General features: G+C 44.0%; 1 protein-coding gene across 2 annotated transcripts in view; it reads left to right on the forward strand.

Annotated features, from left to right (window-relative positions):
- Positions 1-18,265, forward strand: part of P2RX1 (purinergic receptor P2X 1) — a 32,625-nt gene extending 14,360 nt beyond the window's left edge. Inside the window, exons 5-14 of one of the 2 annotated variants that reach the window (XM_042857760.2) lie at positions 1,178-1,274; positions 3,259-3,321; positions 5,293-5,373; positions 8,024-8,165; positions 9,749-9,879; positions 11,573-11,663; positions 12,726-12,791; positions 13,623-13,724; positions 16,733-16,801; positions 17,251-18,265. In XM_042857760.2, coding sequence (XP_042713694.1) covers positions 1,178-1,274; positions 3,259-3,321; positions 5,293-5,373; positions 8,024-8,165; positions 9,749-9,879; positions 11,573-11,663; positions 12,726-12,791; positions 13,623-13,724; positions 16,733-16,798 — 839 coding nt within the window. In that variant the 3' untranslated portion in view covers positions 16,799-16,801; positions 17,251-18,265. The remainder of the gene's footprint in view (positions 1-1,177; positions 1,275-3,258; positions 3,322-5,292; positions 5,374-8,023; positions 8,166-9,748; positions 9,880-11,572; positions 11,664-12,725; positions 12,792-13,622; positions 13,725-16,732; positions 16,802-17,250) is intronic. The other variant, XM_005284389.5, reaches the window with a different exon arrangement.
- The last annotated feature ends 2,402 nt before the right edge of the window (positions 18,266-20,667 follow it).

Raw genomic sequence — 20,667 nt, forward strand, 5'->3', positions numbered from 1 at the left:
TTGCAGAGAGTATGTCTGTGTTGTATGTGCTACACCTGTCACGTGCCCTTGAAAAGTTAACCTGTGAACCCAGAGCATCCACACTGCTGGGGTTTTGGGAAAGGGTGTGGTTAAGGATGGGAAGTCTGAAGGGTCAATATTAGTTCCTGGGCCAGGCAGTTGGACTATGGGATCTCAAGCAGATCCTCTGTCTCGCACCCCTACCAAGAGTGTGCCTAGAGACTCCAAGCCAGAGACACAGCCTGTTCAGATTCTGGAGCATTTCAGCTCACAGGATTCAATGGTTGGGTCCTTCACAGCAGTGTGGTAAATGTCTAGGAGAAACCACTCAACTAGATCTCTGACAACAGGTGCTGCTAAAAACTGAGCAAATATCTGGACTCACAAGGAACAGGATCTCCTGATCCTCAAATCCTTACTGCTTCCTAACAATCAAAGTAAACTATTTGCTGGAGTGGTCAGGGGGAGTCAGAACTCTTGGCATCTGTTTGTAGCTTTGCCATGGACTCACATTCTTTGGCCATACCCAACTCCCTTAGCCCCAGTCTGCTGGGTGAAATTCACCCCTGTGCAGAAGGCACAAGACCTATTTTGCTGGTTTAAAGTGTTGCATCGACCCTGTGCTGACCCTCTGCACAGGGGTGAATCTGACCCACATATGAAGATAGTGTTATTGTCCCCCAAAGTTTTAAAACTGAGTGAGTTAACCACAGACTAAGTGCAAAGCCTCAAAGACACTCTGCTACAGCATTATTGCCTTCCTTGTGGTGTGTGAGATATTTGACACCAGGCCTATTATAATAATTTATTTATTTATTAGTTACTGTTTACTCTCAAGCAAGATCAGGGCCCCATTGTGGTGTGTACTGGAAAAACACAGGGTAAGAGACAATCTGTGTCCCAAAAAGCTTACAAACCAAACAGACAAAAGAAACAAAGGAAGGACAGTTATCGCTGTTTCACAGATGGGGAACCGAGACACAAAAAGTCTATGTGACTTGTTCAAGGTCACACAGGGAGTCCGTGGCAGAGCTGTGATTTGAACAGTCTTCCAAGTCCTAGGAGCACAAGGCTGCCCTTTGTCTCAATAATGTGAGATTTGACAGTGAGCATCTACAACTGTTGGACAGTCCCATATTCAACTGCAAGTGTGAACTTTAAACCCTGTTTTCTTCAGGTATCATGACTGGGAAGTGTGTAGATTTCGACAGCAATGACAAGACCTGTGAGATTTTTGGCTGGTGCCCTGTAGAAGAGGACGATCAGATTCCTGAGTAAGAAATGGTCCTATTTTCAGTCAGATTTCCCTTCTTGGTTGTGAGGGGCATTGCTAGTATTACATGTAAGGTTAGGATTGCACTGGAACAAGACCACTGCCTAACTACTGCTGCTCATGAGCCAAATCCTGAAGCCCCTACTCAGGCAAAACTCTACTGGGGCCAAATGCTGACCCTGCTGCTCCATGACCTTGGAACATGGCCACAGTTTTGCAGAGCAGTAAGTACATCCCTGGTGGTGGGCTGGGGTGGCAGGTGCCATGTGTTGCAGATTGAGGGTAACTCACTTATATTCACCCTCCATGGTCCCATGGGGGCACATTTAAGGTTTCTGGCTCCCAATTGTCACCTCTCTTAGGTGGAGACCCATCACTCTCCCTTCAGAACGGGGTCTTAAGGCACAGCTCCCTGCCAGCCAGTCTGATATCCCTGGCAAGCCAGTCTACCTAACGGCCAGCCCCCGTGCATTGTTTTCTGTCTCTGAGAGCTCTGAACAGTGTACTGCCAGCCATTACAATTTACCACACAGCTCTTTCTAAGCAAGCACGTGTATTCTTAGGGGAAAAGCATTACAGAGAAAATGTATAAAAAACCATTAATAGAACTTACATGCATGCTAAAAACTTCCCAGAAGTCACCCCCAACTCCAGCCTAGAATACTTGTCAATCATTCAAACCCCACAACTAGGTTTGCCCCCTTGGTTACAAGTTCATGTCAATTTTTCAATCAGGAACTAGACCTTCCAACTGGACAATTTAGCTGTGTGTCTTTATACAGCACAGGCCTTTGCTCTCCAGTATCCTGGACCAGGCAATCACCAATCAATGGCCCTCTCCTCAGGGCACAGCTTCAAAAAGCTGGATAACTGGGGTCGTAGAATTTGCATTAATCATTCCCCAGGAAATCAGCATAACACTTATTGTTCCACTTATTGTTCCATGCATGCCTGGCACATTTCAATACAATTCATCATTGGGTTTAGTGTGTGGGTGCTGGGTGGTATGGGAGGCTGTGACATACAGGGGTTAGACTAGATGATCTGGTGGGGTCCCTTCAGTACTTCAGCTTTATTGAACTCCTTAAATTTCCCAGATCTCACATTTGTCACACACCTTATCAGCAACCAAGGAACTTCCATCACACTTTCACACACGTGTATATGGCTGGGAAATTCTGTGGAGTGTCTTGCAGAAGTGCTCTATAATGTACATGCCAGAGCAGCTTACCTGATCCAGCAACAGGTGCCTTCATCGCCTCCGTTCCCCCATCCTCGAGCTGGGAGTCATAATCTTCCCTTTTGGATTCTGGTGTGTTTGAGTGGTTGGGGCTGTCATGGTTACAGGGCTACCTGTAAGTTTGTCCTCTTCCCAGTTTCTCTGAGTGCACCATTTGAGGTCTTTTGCCTTTACCACAATTCTTCCACATTTAGACCATTCCTGGGCTACAGCACCCTGTGGATCAACCATTCCTATCCAGCAGGTTCAACTGAACTCAAGTACCTGTTGTTCTTCCCTGCAGGAATCTGTGATCAATGGTTTACAGGGATCATACAGCTTTCCTGAAACAAAAGTAGTATTTTAAATAGTGGAACAAAGCACTTAGACAGAAAGGATTTTAAAACAACCGTCTTTCTTAGCTAAAAGCTTCCCATCCCCTGAGTATTGGCAGGCATAACATCTCCAGACACATTGCGCAAGGTGTCATGTGTGAGTTCCCTTGATCCACTACTCCCCTGTCTTGAGAGAATGTTCCTTTTAAAACCTGCCACAGTTCTTTTAATCACCGCATTCCCAGGCCTTTTCCTATTTTGGCATCGTCTCTTAACAACTCTCAAGAGTTTGCTGAGAAGTAGCTTAACTGGAGCTACTTGTTTCCCTTCCTGCTTGTTTTTCCTGACAGCCACCTGTTAATCTAAACCAACATAGTCATACAGTAAACATCCCAATAACCATCTCAACATACTGTATTCATAAATTACAGAGACGCTCCAAATCCATCACAGAGTCTTCCAGGCACTACGGCAAAGGTCCTTCCCCTTTCAGGGTAAGTCAAATTTCCAAACAAAGATAGGCTTCCAGCAACTCTCCCAGGGTCAAGCAGTGCTGCAGCTCTTCCCCGAGGCTCAGAATCCTTACCCTGTTTATCCAGGGGCTCCCTCCCCAGCAACCTCAATATAGCCCACTAGTGGTGTATTGCCCAAGCCTCTTCCTTCTTCTGTGTGCCCTTCCCGGCTTCTTCTAAATCTTACCTCCTCAACTCCTCCCAGATGTCTGTTCCTCAGCATTCTCTAGCCCAGCAATTCTCAACCAGGGGTCCGAGGCCCCCTGGGGGGGCTGTGAGCAGGTTTCAGGGGGTCCGCCAAGCAGGGCCAACATTAGGCTCACTGGGGCCCAGGGCAGAAAGCCAAAGTCTCGCCATCCAGAGCTGAAGCCTGAGCAACTTAGTGTCATGGGGCTCCTTGTGGCGTGGGGCCCTGGACAATTGCTCTGCTTGCTGCCCCTTAATGTCGGCTCTGGCTTTTACATGCAGAAAAACAGTTGTGGCCTAGGCGGGCTGTGGAGTTTTTATAGTATGTTGGGGGTGAGGGGGGGAGTCAAAAAGAAAAACGTTGAGAACCCCTGCTCTAGCCCACCATCAAGAACCTCCAGCCAGTCTTTCTCCTGAGCCACTGGCTTGCCTGATATACTGTAGCCTGTCACATGACTCTCACTTAACCTGACCCCCAATCTCCAGCAGGACTTACTCTCTGTTTGGTCATGTGATCTTTAGAAGACCTACAAGTCCCAGAATATCTATCCTTAAAGGAGCCAAGCCTTGGAACACGGCTGGCTGGACCCATGCCTCAACTACTCTTAAAGAGAGGACAGACTGCCCTGTTACACAGGAAATGCAGCTAGCTAATAGAGCACCGTCTCCTGGGTACATATGAACACGTAGCATTTTTCATAAGTTAGTAAGTTCAAAAAAGCTGCCGTTGTGCACTACAAATGGCCTCTTGATTGAGCAGATCTTAGCAGAGGAGAAGTGAATTCCCCCCCCTTATATCCCTCATTGTGGTGAGGGCCGCTCCAACCCAGTGAGGTAGCTGCCTAGTCCCCATGCTGCTTCTCCCACTTCCCTGAGTCACCAGAACTGGGGAGAAGCAGGAGCCTATCAGACACATACCCTGCATGCATTCAAGGGATGGGCCTCAATAATGGCTCTGGAGTCCTTCTCAGTCATCCCAGCCACCAGATCATGTTATGGGTGGTCTGACTAGCCTATCTCCTTCCTCTATGGCTGCTTCCAGGCTTTAGGGTGTATTGTTATGCCAGGGTTTTAGTAGCCTCCTTTCTTCCCCAGCAATGGTGGCATGAAAAGCCAGGAGCCTTGAGTCCTGCGTATGGGTCAGAGAGCTCCCTGCCCCTTTCTGAGGCTGCACAGGATCTTACCATAGAAAATAAGGAGCTCCCATCATTGGGAGTGAGAGCCTCTCATGAGCCATGGATTTGAGCTTGTTGCCTTTAGTGGGAGTTTTGCTTGAGGATAAAGACTTCAGAATTTGGCCAACATGTTCAGCAGAAAAGTAATTCAAATTCCTCTGTTCTAACTGTAAAACGTCAGGTGCTGTACAGTAGCCAGCTGCAAAACCAAAGCCTGGTCTCTGTATCAGCCAACTGATCAGTGGGTGGGGATGAGGAGAGGACATTTAGCTTCTGCATTATTGCTTCTCCACAGTAAAGTCAACACAGCATATACTGAAAGGAATCTCCTTCATCGGGCACAAGACAAGGCTTGTCTGCATAGCAAATATTCCCCCTTCTCTATAGTGCTTCTATCTAGGGTACTTTGGAATTCATCTTTTTATCTAGAAAGTGCAAGGACCAGACCAAATCTCTCATTGGGTCCTGAATGTGATCGTTTGGATGCTATCCCAAATAATTTCTGTGCATCTATTTTTCTTCCCTTTATTGTAATTACTTTAGATGTTGGCTAACTGAAAGACAAGCTCTTGTTAACACGTGTATTTTTCAGCCCCCCATTGCTCTTAGAAGCTGAAAATTTTACCTTATTTATTAAGAACAGCATCACCTTCCCCACGTTTAAAGTCTCCAGGTGAGTATATGTTTTGTTTTTTTAAAGAGATCAAATGTCAAATCCGTATGACTTTTTTTTTCTGATCGCTAAAGAGTTTGATCCCTGCCACTATGTAAAGCAATGTAGTATTGTACTTATAGCTCTTGGCTCATTTGGTGCAGAAAACACCATCTTTTGTCCCTGAGTCCAGTATTTGGTTGACTGCAGCATTCAATAACAAATCAGTTAGCAGGAATCAGGACTGATCCTTAAATGAGTCACTAACCAAAATGGGGACGAAAGCCTTGACCCTCCAAACAATAAGACTGCTCATGTGAGTAAAGTTATGAACTTATTCGCAAGAGCAGGGCCTAACTTTATAACACACGGTTTAGTATAGCTGGGAGCGAGTCTCAGCCTGGGCACACAGATTCACACTAGTGTAAGGGCTTGTCTACACTGGCAATTTACAGAGCTGCAACTTTCTCGCTCAGGGGTGTGAAAAAACACCCCACAATGCGCAGCAAGTTTCAGTGCTGTAAAGTGCCAGTGTAAACAGTGCACCAGCGCTGGGAGCCACTCCCCTTGTGGAGGTGGGGTTTTTTAGAATGCTGGGAGACCTCTCCCCCAGTGCTCTGCCGCAACCACACAAGGCACATTAAAGCGCTGCCAGCGTAGACTAGCCCTAACTCACACACCTTCTGGGTGTGGTGTTCTGTCCCATCTAGTGGCACCGGGACCACTTAGAGAGTTAAAATGAGTCTGCTCTACGGCCTTAGCTAAGAGCCAGTTGGCTTTTAGCTCAAGCAGTAGAGGCTCATGCACTAAGCTTCAGCGGCCCCACATTCGATCCCGCCCACCGATGACCAGGGTCTGTCGGTGTTACACTAGCACACTAGAAATAGTGGTGTAGACGTTGCTGCACTGGCAGAGACTCACTCCTAGCTACACTAAACCACGCGTTATAAAGTTAGGCCACCTCAGCTCAGACACAGGCGATTGGGTGGCTAGCCCGAGCCTCTGCAGCAACGTCCACACTGCTATTTTTGCTATGCTAGCTCAAGTCCAGCTAGCACGAGTCTGTCTACCCAGCCTGGGAAGCTCACATCCAACTGCAGTGTAGCCATACCCCTAGTGGCTAGAGCACTGGATTGGGACTCAGGAGACCTAGTTCTATTCCCAGCTGTGCCACTGACCTTGGACAAGTCACTTTGCCCTCTATATGCCTCAGTTTGTCCATCCGTAAAATGGGGGTAATCATCCTGACCTCCTTTGTAAAGAACTTTGAGATCTACTGATGAAAAATGCCTACATAGGAACTAGGTAGTATTATAAGGAACACTTCAGCTATGTAAAACCTGCTGCGTTGGTGCTAGCATTCAGCTGTATTTGGCTGTAAATGGTGTCTAATTTTAGTCTTAAAATCAGAGAAGCAGAGATTGCAATGAAATTTACTGGAGAGCTCAGTTGTCATGGTACACACACCTCTCCTCTTTCTGTCTTTTTATTCTTCTGAAGGCAGAAATATAAAATGAAGTACTACAGTGGGAGCAGCTAAAGCACCAGGACAACCTAGATAGTATAGAAATTGTCAAAGGCCCTTCACATCATTACAATTTCTGCTTCTAATATAGTAATTGATTTAGGAAATAATTCCCTCAGTGCCTCTCTGTAAACTGTCTCTCTGACCAAAGGAACAAGTGTAAGAGGATTTGTTGCTAGTCTGATTATAAATTTGATCCAGAACAAATGAACAAAAGTCATTTGTGCTGGGCATGACAGATTTCCCTTCTATAGATTTGTCCTGTCCCTGTACTATTTATGAGGTTAAATACACAGTAACCTGACGTTAATCCATGCTGCTCTCTCAAGCAGCATGTATTCAGTAGAGTCTGTCCAGCCACCATTACTCAGTGCCAGGGATTGCCAGTTCAGTGCTCCCAGGAGGGGAGAAAGAGAATAAGATATTCTACAGTGGTAATAAGATGAAATGCACAGAACCCAGCTAAACAAATCCCTCTGTCATATTTTGCCTTCACTATCTTAATTTCTTCATGACAAAACCATGTTACAAAGTCAAAATGGGACCAGTTACACTAATGTAAATCCAGAGAAACTCCAACTGACTTGAATGAAGTTAATCTGGTTTAAAATAGTGTAAGTGAGCGTTATGCCCTTTTGGCCAGGAACTCTCTTAGTATGTGTTAGTACAGCACCTAGCACAATGGGACCTGTCCTGACTGTGGCCTGTAGGTACTACTGCAATATAAACAAACAACAACAGAAACAATCTGGAGCACTGTGTCCATAATGGTTTATAGCTAAAACCCTCTCTTCCACTGCTTTGAAAACAAATTTCTGAGCCTTGCCTCAATCCTTATTTCTGTCTCTAAATTATAAGTTTTGCAAAACAATGTACGTTCTTTGCTCTCGTGTTGCTGATTTTAAAGCACGATGCTCACTATGGCCTAGCTTTTCGAAAGAGCTCAGTACCCGCTCAGGCATGGAAACAAGTGTCCAGATTTTCAAAAGAACTTTGCACGTTGGGTGCAGAACTCTTATGAGACTCTGGACATCAGCTGCTGGGTGGTGAGTAATGAGCTCATTTGAAAATCTGGCTTTTTATACCACAACTAATCAAACTATCACATTTCATTCAGTTGACATGCAGATTCTTTTTTATTCACAGACGCAACCTGGTGGAGGGCATTACCACAAGCTATCTGAAAAAATGCTCCTACCACAAAAACAAAGATCCCTTGTGCCCTGTGTTTGAGCTGGGATACATTGTGAAGGAATCGGGACAAAATTTTCGTGCTCTGGCCTTTAAGGTACACAGATTTCAACTGATGTTTGCTTTGGTCATGAGAATGAGGGGGTGTATGAGGTTGACCTGAAATGTGTGTGTGGGAGGGGGGGTTTGGCCACTGAAGTGAAAAATTGTCATTAGCACAGCTCTATACCTTGATCCATATCACTTTATATATTTTGTTTGCAGCAAAATCCAAACTTGGGAAATAGGAGTCAACAAGGTGTCCTTGTTTACACTTCAAGCTGGAGGAACAAATTTCAGCTCAGGGAGACATACTCGCTGAGCTAACATGCTGAAAGTAAAATGTAGCCATGGTGGTGTGAGCAGCATAAGGCACTAGATGCCCTGAGTATGTACCTAGCAGGCATGTCTCCTCCAGCTCAAAATGCAGACATATCCTTAGGGCATGGCTACACTTGCAGATATAGAGCGCTTTGAGTTAAACTGCCTTTGGAGAGCGCACTAGGGAGAGCGCTGTAGTCGGTCCACACTGACAGCTGCCAGCGCACTGGCGTGGGCACAGAGAGCAGTGCATTGTGGTAGCTATCCCAGCATGCAAGTGGCTGCAACGTGCTTTTCAGATGGGGGGGCGTGGAGTGTGACAGGGAGTGTGTTGTGTGTATGTGGGGGGAGAAAGAGTGGGTTTTTGTGGGGCTGAGAGCATGTCAGCATGCTGTCTTGTAAGTTCAGACAGCAGCAGACCTCCCCCTCCCTCTCCCCCTCTCTCACACACAGCATTCCACAGTAATGGTTGCTTTGTCTCGGAGCAGATAAGCATGCTGGCTGTCAGAAACGGAGCTTTCAAAGGTCACATCGGCATGCCTGCAGTGATTCCAAAACAATGACAAGAGTGGCCACTTGATTTAAGGAGATTATGGGACGTTTCTGGAGGCTGATCAGAGCTCAGTAATGCAACACCTCGTTCACACTGATGCTGGGGCGCTCCAGCAGGGGTGCATCGAACATTATTCTACTCGCCGAGGTGGAGTACCAGGAGCGCTCTAGCCGTGGAGTCAGAGCGCTCTACGTGTCTTGCCAGTGTGGACGGGTAGTGAGCTAGTGCACCCGGGGCTCCTTTAATGCGCTGTAACTCGCAAGTGTAGCCAAGCCCTTAGACTATAGAGAAATATGATCTAATCTGCAAAAAGAGATCAGGAAAGGCAGAGCATTTCGTGCTCATGTTAACAAGGATTGTGTGTATTTGCCACGTTGCTGATCACGAGGTGCTACAATGTTGTTTGTTTTAGAACAAATAAAGAGGGGATTTTTTTTTTCTGTCTCCACCCTTCTCATCCTGTTTGGCCTTTGTATTGAGAAGCTCACCGCTGCTTTGGTTCAGGCTTTTTTGCTTCCTTATTGCTTTTTGTTAACATTTCCCTCTCCACCTCCACAAGTGCACATGCCTGGCTCTCACACAAGCCACCGGTCTACATGTTAGCATCTTACACCAGGGAAGAGGAAGAGGTGAAACATGTTACTATGGAGCATCCCTTTCCAAATTAAAAAGCTAACAAAACCAGGATGCATCAGAGCATCCTGAGCACAAATTTCTGCATGATAATGACGTGGATATTTCCTGTCCTTTTGTCGTGTCTCTCATAGGGCGGGGTTGTCGGTATCACCATAGACTGGGACTGTGACCTCGACTGGCCCGTTACATACTGTAAACCTGTTTACCAGTTTCACGGACTTTACAATGATGACAATAATGTTTCACCAGGCTTCAACTTCAGGTAAGATGGCCCTATTATCTTCTGTTCAGCCTTCATATATAGTTTCTTTCATCTTGGAGGATCTCAAAGCACATTACAGACTCTCTAAAAACAGGGATTATTCTCCCGGCTATCAAAATAAATGTCACTGTTGCGTGTGCAAAGAGCAGCCGTTTGCTTTAGACCAGGAAGTGAAAATGCTCCACCTCCCTTTAATCAGTTGTCCTTCCTCTCTTCCTCTTCTCACACACCCAGGCACTCACTCCAGACTCCTAGCTCTGAGCCATTGCAAAACCCTCCCAGGGTCACCCATATGCCCCAAATTAAAACATCATAATAATCACAACACGATGTATTTCCTTTGCTGAAATGGGTTAGCAGATCCCATAATTGTCACTATAGCTGTATAGTGCTACACCTGGCACTGCACTTACGTAGCTCTTATATAGCACTTTGCATTCTTTGTTCTCAAAACACAGGCGGTCAGTATCATTACTGCCCCTCTGTCATGACAGGCAGGGCGGCTGGGCCAAATTTGAGTGAGTGACATTGTGGCTTAGTGCATGGGGTCAACAATTTAACCCGGCTCCCCTTCTGTCATAACGGGGGAGGGGGAGGAGGGAGGCAGCCAGGCCAAACCTGAGTGGCACTGACCCTCTGTGCTGGGTTCCAATGCCAAGAGCAGGAGCCGCTCCTGCAGGGTGAGTGCAGAGTAGGCTTGCTCTCTGACCCTACCAACCCCTCAGAGTTGGCGGTGCCATGCCAGCAGGTGCTGCTGAGAGTGGTCCATGCTCCCTCAGTGGGGTGAGGAGGAGCAGAAGTATGCTAGCCAATGATTTTGGGGTTCTCCCCCCCCCATCAAACTTGGATGCTGGGTGGGCTGCAAAAAAAGACAACATGCAGTTGGTGGGTCACCTTATTAATATGTTCCAAATGTAGTAAGAGCATGAATATATTCACTACACGTATTGTCAAGAACAAGGTATTTGTGAGTTAGGCCAAACTTTCCTAAAACCAGCCAGATACCCTCTAAACTGGTACCGCAGTGATCACAGAAATTCACACCCTACATCCATTCACCCATTAGTGGTATAGGATTCTCAGTCGAATGCCTCATCATAGGTTGCCTAGCTATAGATATTGAAATACCCACCCATTTTTTTTTATTTGTTTGTTATTAATTTCTTTAGATTTATGTAATAGTAACAAATAAGAGCCCTGTGCACCGTAACACTTAATTATTCTTCTTGTAATAACATAATACACCCAGTAGCAATAAACAACAAATGTTCAAACAGGAGCAAATGAACTCATCTCATCTTAGCTAGTCATGAAATTTTCAGTTGAATATTTTCAGTTCATTCACTGATTTTGATTTGGAAGAGGTCAGCTTCAGGGTAAAAATAATACTAACTAACAAGCTGTTATCTAGCACTTTTCCTCAGCTCTTATCCTCTAAGCACTTTACAAAGGATGTCACTATTATTAGCCCCATTTTCCAAATGGGGAAACTGAGGCACCAAGCAGGGACGTGACTTGCCCTACGTCATCCAGCAGGGCAAGAATCTCCCAAGTCCCAGTCCCTTCCTCTGTCCACTCAGTCACAAAAGTTCTAGTTTCTCAATTTTCTAAGTGGTTTATATTAGTTTGGTTTATTTTTGTTTTCTAAAGACCATGAAAGGCCATTTAACATATTATCTGTCTGATTGGAAAGGTATGCCAAATACTACAGCGAGAATGGAACTAACTACAGGACTTTGTACAAGGTATTTGGAATCCGGTTCGACATCCTGGTGAATGGAAAGGTAACATCCTGTGTGAATTCATTTTAAATTTAATTCATGGACTTCTCATGAGCCTAGCTTTTAATTTCATTGCCAGTTCATGTGTTATATAATCTACCCCAGTATCTGAACCTAGTGCATTTCAGGGTCTTAGACTCAGAATGAAGGTTGAATGAGAGTCAGGATGGTGTGTATGCCATTTCTATATATGCCTGAAGCTCATTTACTGAAGTAGAGGGGTTGAATTGTTTCAGCAAACTTTGTGGGGATGGATATGATTTCTGCTGGAGTCCTGGGTGCTTCCTGCTGTGACAGAGCGCTCTCTCTCTCTCTTGATGCAAGTTAATAGATAAACTGCCAGTAGATGGCACTCGGGAATATGTAGCATAGTTCCTGGTTTTGCAAATGGTTCTCTCTGTACAGCTATTTACACCAGCTCTTTACACTTTCCACAATGGCCATTGAGCACTGCAAGCCATTTTCTAAGGCTGGTGTTTAAAGATAATAGGTCACAGTCGTCAAAACTAATGGTTTGGTCAATCAGAAAGTAACCATTGTGAGCTGATAGTCTCGGTCTTTTCCTGGTGCCCACATCCCAGACTCACCCCTACATTAGTATAGATGGCACTCTGGTTGGCAGTCTCAGCACAGACACCAAGCACGGGTGTGGAGATAGACTTGCCCCTTGTCACTAGAAACTGGTCTCTTTGGGTCATGAGTAGTTGAGGAGCATTGCAGGAGGAGCATAAGGAAAGTCATTGGAACTGCCCATCCTTTTCCTCTTCTTTGCCTAAATAGAGAACTCCAGTAGCATGGACGGAAATCCCAGTGCCTTCAGGAATATTCAGTTCACAAAAGAAAAAGAAAGTAATGGCTTGATATCTAAAATGCCCAGTCACCCCATCTCCTTCTCTAGAGGGGTATCCACAGCTCCTGCATACCTCTGAGAGGGAGTGAACTCTTCAAGTGGTAGCCACGCAAGGTTCCTTAGCAGGGTCATTTCTAGCCCTACTCGTTCCTTCCCCCTGCAGGATTCCTCTGCTTTATTAAGAGATCCTGCCTATTTTCTCTGATTTTATTCAGGCAGGTAAATTTAACATCATCCCAACGATGACCACGATAGGCTCTGGAATTGGTATATTTGGAGTGGTGAGTATTGCTATGTCCAGCCTGCATGTGAACATGCAAATTATTCTGCTTGCACGTGGCACTGAAGTGAAAGTGACTCTGAGCTATAGCAAAATACCAGCTCCACATAGGCATCCACCCGGCCCTGTAAATGTGGAAAATGCAAAATGAATAGGAGGAGATATTTCCTTGCAATAGAGCTCATCTATCTCCAGATCCCCTAGATATGAACAAACCACGGTGCAATGGGGACTGATGTTAGATGGTCTGCATATCAGCTTGGACTGCCATCTTGCTGGACCCAGTCAAGCTAAGGAAAGTCAGGCCTGGTCAATATTATCATGGGAGACCTCCAAAAGAAACGCTGGAACAAATATTCTGGCTGATAGGTAGAGGTCTTCCTTTTGCATCTGTACCAAACCAATACCCCAGCATGGCTTTCAGCGGTGAGGTTCTGTCTTTGAGGTGAGATACCACATTGGGATCCTGGCTGCTTGTTGCCATTAAAGACTGCATGGCACCTTTTGCAACAGGAAGGGTGTTAAACTTAGGGTGTTAGCCAAATTACAGTTTAAGTAATTACTTTCTGCCTACTTAAGTCTCCTGGCTTGAATCCTGCATGTATCACTTCTGTCCTAAACTAAGGTGCAGTATGACTCTGCACTATTAAACAGCTGCCTTGTTCCACGTCCAAAGTGGATGAAGTGATTGCTGTTTGCAAGGTGCTTTGGGATACTTTGGGATGAATGTTATGGACTCAGGAGATTGGTGCAGATTCCTGGTTTAGAAGATCTAATACTTTAGGTGCTGCCCTAACCATGGTTTGGTTTCTGTGTCATGCTTTGATTTAAGGCATCTATAGTGTGTGATCTGCTCCTGCTGCACTTTCTCCCACGACGGGATTATTACAAACAGAGGAAGTTCAAATATGCGGAAATGAGGACTCCCGTGTGTGTAAGTAACAATTAATTCTTCTTTTACCTGAGACTGCAGAGAGCAGGAGGTATTTGTATGTGTGTTCATGTATAGAGATTATACAACAAATCTGTCTGTGTGTGTATGTACAGTATATAAAAATATTTTGGAGAGCAGCTAGACACTTCCTTCTCTGGATCGGTTGGCTCTAGTGATTGTCAAATCCACATAACACTGAACAGAGACTAGAACCCATGACCTTCAGCTCTGAAGTTACAAGGCCCTTGGATATGAAGAATTTCCATTAGCTCTTTGCTTATTCCCTCAGTGGTCCAATCACTAAAGAGCGTCAGTCAGTGTTTGCGCTAACTCTGCGATGACTGGAGTCAATGGCAAAACTCCCATTGGCTTCAGTGGGAGCAGAGCTAGGCCTGCACTGACTGCTTTTAAAACCCAATAAGAACATAAGAATGGCCGTACTGGGTCAGACCAAAGGTCCATCCAGCCCAGTATCCTGTCTACCGACAGTGTCCAATGCCAGGTGCCCCAGAGGGAGTGAACCTAACAGGTAATGATCAATGATCTCTCTCCTGCCATCCATCTCCATCCTCTGACAAACAGAGGCTAGGGACACCATTCCTTACCCATCCTGGCTAATAGCCATTAATGGACTTAACCTCCATGAATTTATCCAGTTCTCTTTTAAACCCTGTTATAGTCCTAGCCTTCACAACCTCCTTAGGCAAGGAGTTCCACAAGTTGACTGTGCACTGTGTGAAGAAGAACTTCCTTTTATTTATTTTAAACCTGCTGCCCATTAATTTCACACATATCACCTTAGAATAACATCATAACATTGCAACACTGCAAATCTAGGTTGTTTTTTCACAGCTGCCTAAGGGATCTGGACTGTCAATTTCCATTCAAATGAACAGCTATTCCAGAAATTAATTTTAATGGGCATTGATCACCCAGATCTCCTAGGTGGATTTGAAAATCTCAGTCCTTATGTCTAATGATCCATTCTCAGAGTCATGAGGTTAAGTTGGGGTTAAATCCTTTGCTCTATCTACAGTGCATCCTACAGGACAAGAGGTGACTTGCAGAAAGAACTTATTCTTGGGTGTTTTAAAAGAATACCCATTGAAATCTGGGTTATTCATGAGTCACTGGACATACACTTACTGATCTTTCTAGAATATCTTTTAACGAGAGCTGTCAAGCGATTAAAAAAATTAATCGCGCCTAATCGCGCGATCAAACTAATTGTATTATTAATCAAACTTAAACAATAATAGAATACCATTTATTTAAATATTTTTGGATGTTTTCTACATTTTCAAATATATTGATTTCAATTACAACAGAATAAAAAGTGTACAGTGCTCACTTTATATTTATTTTTATTACAAGTATTTGCACTGTAAAAAAAACAAAATATAGTATTTTTCAATTCACCTCATACAAGTACTGTAGTGCAATCTCTTTATCATGAAAGTTGAACTTACAAATGTAGAATTATGTACAAAAAAACTGCATTCAACAATAAGCCAATGTAAAATTTTAGAGCCTGCAAGTCCACTCAGACCTACTTCTTGTTCAGCCAATTGCTCAAACAAGTTTGTTTACATTTGCAGGAGATAATGCTGCCTGCTTCTTGTTTACAGTGTCACCTGAAAGTGAGAACAGGCGTTCTCATGGCATTGTTGTAGCTGACATTGCAAGATATTTATGTGCCAGATGTGCTAAAGATTCATATGTCCCTTCATGCTTCAACCACCATTCCAGGGGATGTGCGTCCATGCTGATGACGGGTTCTGCTTGATAACAATCCAAAGCAGTGCGGACTGACACATGTTCATTTTCATTATCTGTCAGATGCCACCAGCAGAAGGTTGATTTTCTTTTTTGATGGTTCGGGTTCTGTAGTTTCTGCATCGGAGTGCTGCTCTTTTAAGACTTCTGAAAGCATGCTCCACACCTCGTCCCTCTCAGATTTTGGAAGGCACTTCAGATTCTTAAACCTTGGGTCGAGTGCTGTAACTATCTTTAGAAATCTCACATTGGTACCTTCTTTGCGTTTTGTCAAATCTGCAGTGAAAGTGTTCTTAAAATGAAGAAAATGTGCTGGGTCATCATCTGAGACTGCTATAACATGAAATGCAGGTAAAACAGCAGGGGATATAGAATTCTCCCCCAAAGAGTTCAGTCACAAATTTAATTAACGCATTATTTTTTTAACGAGCATCATCAGCATGGAAGCATGTCCTCTGGAATGGTGGCCGAAACATGAAGGGGAATACGAATGTTTAGCATATCTGGCACGTAGATACCTAAAAAAGTGCCATGCAAATACCTGCTCTCACTTTCTGGTGACATTGTAAATAAGTAGAGGGCAGCATTATCTCCTGTAAATGTGAACAAACTTATTTTTCTTAGCGATTGGTTGAACAAGAAGTAGGACTGAGTGGACTTATAGGCTCTGAAGTTTTACATTGTTTTGTTTTTGAGTGCAGTTATGTAACAAAAAAAATCTACATTTGTAAAGTTGTACTTTCACAACAAAGATCACGCTTCAGTACTTGTATGAGGTGAACTGAAAAATACTGTTTCTTTTGTTTATCATTTTTACAGTGAAAATTTTTATAATAAAAACCATACACTTTGACTTCAATTACAACACAGAATATATATGAAAATGTAGAAAAACATCCAAAATATTTAATAAATTTCAATTGGTATTCTATTCTATAACAATGCGATTAAAACTGCGATTAATCACGATTAATTTTTTAAATCGTGATTAATTTTTTTGAGTTAATCACGTGAGTTAACTGCGATTAATCGACAGCCCTACTTTTAACACAAACCTACTCTGATTTCCAAAGAGTTGGGAATGCTTCACTAAGCATGGTGTGAAACATTGAGACCAATTGGATCATGGCTACTTTTGCACAACAGAGATTAGTCTTTATCACTGATGCTGTTGTGGGGTAATCCCAGAAGGAATAATTGTTTCATCTGGTTTGGACTGGGCAATATCACAGGAAAAAGAAGAGGCTTCCCCTTCCTCCATGAGCAATCTGCAGAACAATGTGACGGGCTCTCAGTGAAATGTAAGTGGACTCCCCTATCTAAGTTAGATGCACCATTGAAAGTTGATGAAGTCACACCATTTGACCCAGTGATGAATCTGGCCCTCCCTGTTTCACACAAGGCATGAGAAAGATGCTGTTAAGATAACAGAGCTGGGGAGAGCAACAAGAGAGAGCTGAAATAGGGTTGCAGATGTGGCTTATGGTTAGTTAGATCAACAGACGGGGGCCGTAAAATCTTAATAGGTGTCAATATTTCATTGTGTGGGTTGGGTGCATGCCCGCATCATGGAGATAACATCTGGGGTGAATGACCTGGGTTACTCGTAAAGTTTTGGGCGTGACTATGGCAAAGTCAGCTGAAGTACAGCTTAGCTCAGAGCTGTGCCTCCTGGGGAGGTGCTGGGCAGGAAGACCCATCCAGGAGAAGGTGGTGATGACTTTTACTGAACCTGTCTCTTTCTTGGCAGGGTCTGCACTGAAAGAAGAACCTGTACCCTCTTCCTCTTCTGATATGTTGAAATAGCCCCCAGTTCATCAGGCCATCACAGATCAAATGCCAGCTGAACTCAACATTTTATACCTTAGACTGAGTCTTTCTAGGCTGATACATCTGGTCTATGGTTCAGCAGACTATATTTGTCAGGATAGGAGTGCACACCTTTATGAGCTCAGCCAAAATGTGAGTGGAAGGCCGATGGGCTGCAAGACAGCAGATGGTTCTGATTTAGTCGCAGCTTTAGGCACTGACTAGTGGTGACTAAACTATTCTGGCATGGGGGATCCCCACTGAGTTCACCCCAAGAAAAGAGAAGCATGGAGCCCCATTCAGTTAAAGTACAGAGGGACTTTTTCCTTGTTGCTCTTTTTTTAAAAGGCCCTCTGAAGTTAGGGTGACCAGCTGTCCCCATTTTATAGGGTCAGTCCCAATATTCGGAGCTTGGTCTTATATAGGCGCCTATTACCCCCACCCCGTCCCGATTTTTCACATTTGCTGTCTGGTCAGCCTATGTGAAGTGCTATCATCCTTGGTCCAAATACAATATACAGAGAGGGAGAGAGGTTAGGCCAAACTAAGTACTGAGTCTAAAACAAACATGGGAAGACCCAAACAGCACTGATTACATCACCCTCCTGATCCCTAGTTGGGTGTTGGCATCACATGTGATAAGGCACACACCCCCATAAAGTCTAATGAGATCACAGCAGACAGTTCTAGTCCCACCTAGACCTTCTGTGGTCTGACTATGAAATGCACAGAGGCTGTTTGGAGCTATGCTCTGGATTAGCCTAGGCTGTCTGATTTGTAGGGACTTTGTTAGCCCTGGCTAAACCACTGCCCAGTAGAGGAAGTGCCTCCTCCTGATGAAGACAGCACTGTTCCTCTTGGTCAATTACAACACCTGGTAATTATATGTGGTGGGGAAATGGTTATTTTGTAATAATGTATTTTATTAAAAAATAAACCTCTAGTTTTTCTACTAATTCACCTCTCTGTGCCAGTGCTTGTCCTTGGAGGCTGTAGATAGATACAGTGTGCTGGCAGGCACTGAAGAATTCAGCATCTCAGAAAGGTCGTATTTACAGTCTATAGCTCTTCTCCTCTAGCCTAACAAAGAATGTGACCATAAGCAAACCTGGTGCAGCAGCCAGAGCTGCATGTAAACAGTGAGGATATGCCAACCCATCATTTTAACTCTGCACAATCTAGACTGCATCTCTCTGCTCACTTTTTCCTCATGCTGCACATGCCTGGGGTCCCCCTCAAATTGTCGTACCTTGTTTAATTCTATTTCTATGGCCAGTTTGCTCTGCTCTCTTCAGGGGAAATTCTATCTGAATTGCTTAATTGTTTCCCTCTGCATCCCAACTTCACCCATAGATAACCTATTTTTGCTCAAATGACATAATAATACTTTGCAATTCTTTCCTCCAAGGAGCTCAGAACATTTTCCACAAATCAACTAGTTAAGCTTTACAACACTTCTGTGTGGGTAGTAAAGGATTTATAGGGATCACTTCATTTGCCACAGAAATCCAGCCTCTCTGGTGTGGGACGCAAGAGCTGTTTGACAGCACGCAGCAATATTACACCACAGTGTAGGACAGGAAATGAAGGAGAATCTTGTAACATTTGTAACTGCAGGAGGAATTTAGTTAGCAGCTCACCTAATTGCATTGCAAATCATTCATTAACAAGGGTCTATTCCTCCCCTGTTAACCCAAAAGATACTTTAGCTTTCCCACTAATCTATACTGACTGATCAATTTAACTAATCTTTTCTACCCTTTGTAATGACCTTGCTATTATACATTATAGCCCTTTAAGAGAGCTGATGACAAGAAACTCCATATCCTCTATCAACTGGACTCAATTAAGGTTAAGAGCCACAGGGAGAGAGAAAAGCTCCCTGCCTCTGAGGGAGCAGATACACTCTGCAGGGATGACTTTGCCAGGCATTAGATCAGCAGGACAGTACATGATACCAGATTCTGACTTTAGACGTACCTCATTCCATAGTTTACAAAAATCCTGCCACTGCTGCACTGCATTTAGTGATTTAATACAATATCAGATGTACCTTGTCCTAAGTGAACTATCACTTCCTGGATACCTTGATCACTGTCACACCAATACCAGGAGTTTCAACAGCTGCAGCATTGTGCACCTGCTCTGGAATAACAGAGAGCATTTCTGCAGCGGTCCCTATGCACATCCATGCCATAATCATAGAAAGCTGACTATCAGTCACATCCCAGAGCTGCTCAAGAAAAACACAAGTACAACACACGCTTTATGGATGAGTCTTCAAATAACAAATACGCTGCAGCATTAATTGTCTAGTGTGGCTGCATTGTTCCCCTTGCAGTGACAGACTACAACCAGCAGATGGAACTAACAGACCATTGATGGCCTTTGAATTAAAAGGCAGCATAGGAAAAAATGAATTGTCAGAGATCACAAACTCTGAAATAAATGTGTTCGCACAACCTTTTGTGCCAGTTAAACTGACTCAATCCTTAAGGTAAACCAGTGCAAGCTGTGTGCAAAGAAACTGATAGTTCCTGGCTTCTTGATATTTTAACTTTTGGGCTTCTGACAAGTTAGTTGGAGGCAGGCTTTGTATTTTGATTTTAAAAAAGGAGGAATAAAGCATTTGGGAAAATGCTACTTTATCAGTACTGCCAACTCTAAACATTCAAGAGTCAGTCCTCCTTCCCCCCAAATCATGACCTTGTCCTTAAAATCATTATATTTTAAAATATATATACATTGAGTTCTTTTTGTTTGCCTTGTGGTTTATGAGAATTTAGGGCATATTTTCAAGCTTTCTGCAACCATGGGGGCTTAATAAAAAGAGAGCTGAGATTCTCACGTAATTACTTGTCCCAGGGCCTGGGAGCTTTTACGTTAAATACCAAATATCACGAGACTCATGATAATATTGCAAGAGTTGCCAACTGTTTTGTTTTAATACAGATCTTCCCCTTTTGCTCCATTGAGATGTAGAAAAACATGTAACACCTCCAAGGCTAGGCCTGATGGAAGGTAGGCTATATCTGGGCATATAGCATGTGAAATAAGGCCAAATGAGCAGACAGAGATGCACCAGCTCGTTCATTGGCATTCAGTCTAGGCAGGTGGGTCCTTCTTAGGTGTAGTTTCTATGCTTTAGTGTTGTCCACTCACAAACCCTTCCCTCTATCCTGCTGCTTTTAAATTATGTTTGATGCAAAAAATAGCTCATCCAAGTAAAGAGAAGAGGTCTCCCTGACTCATATTCTTCTGTCCGGCTGGAGCCTTTTTGTCTTCCAAGTATTCATTTGGATGTGACAGTGAGTCTGAGGGTCAGGGGCCTGGAGAAATGGCCTCTGAAATGACCGGT

This window comes from Chrysemys picta, chromosome 19 (assembly GCF_011386835.1).
Source record: "Chrysemys picta bellii isolate R12L10 chromosome 19, ASM1138683v2, whole genome shotgun sequence".
NCBI classification, from domain to species: Eukaryota; Metazoa; Chordata; order Testudines; family Emydidae; genus Chrysemys; species Chrysemys picta.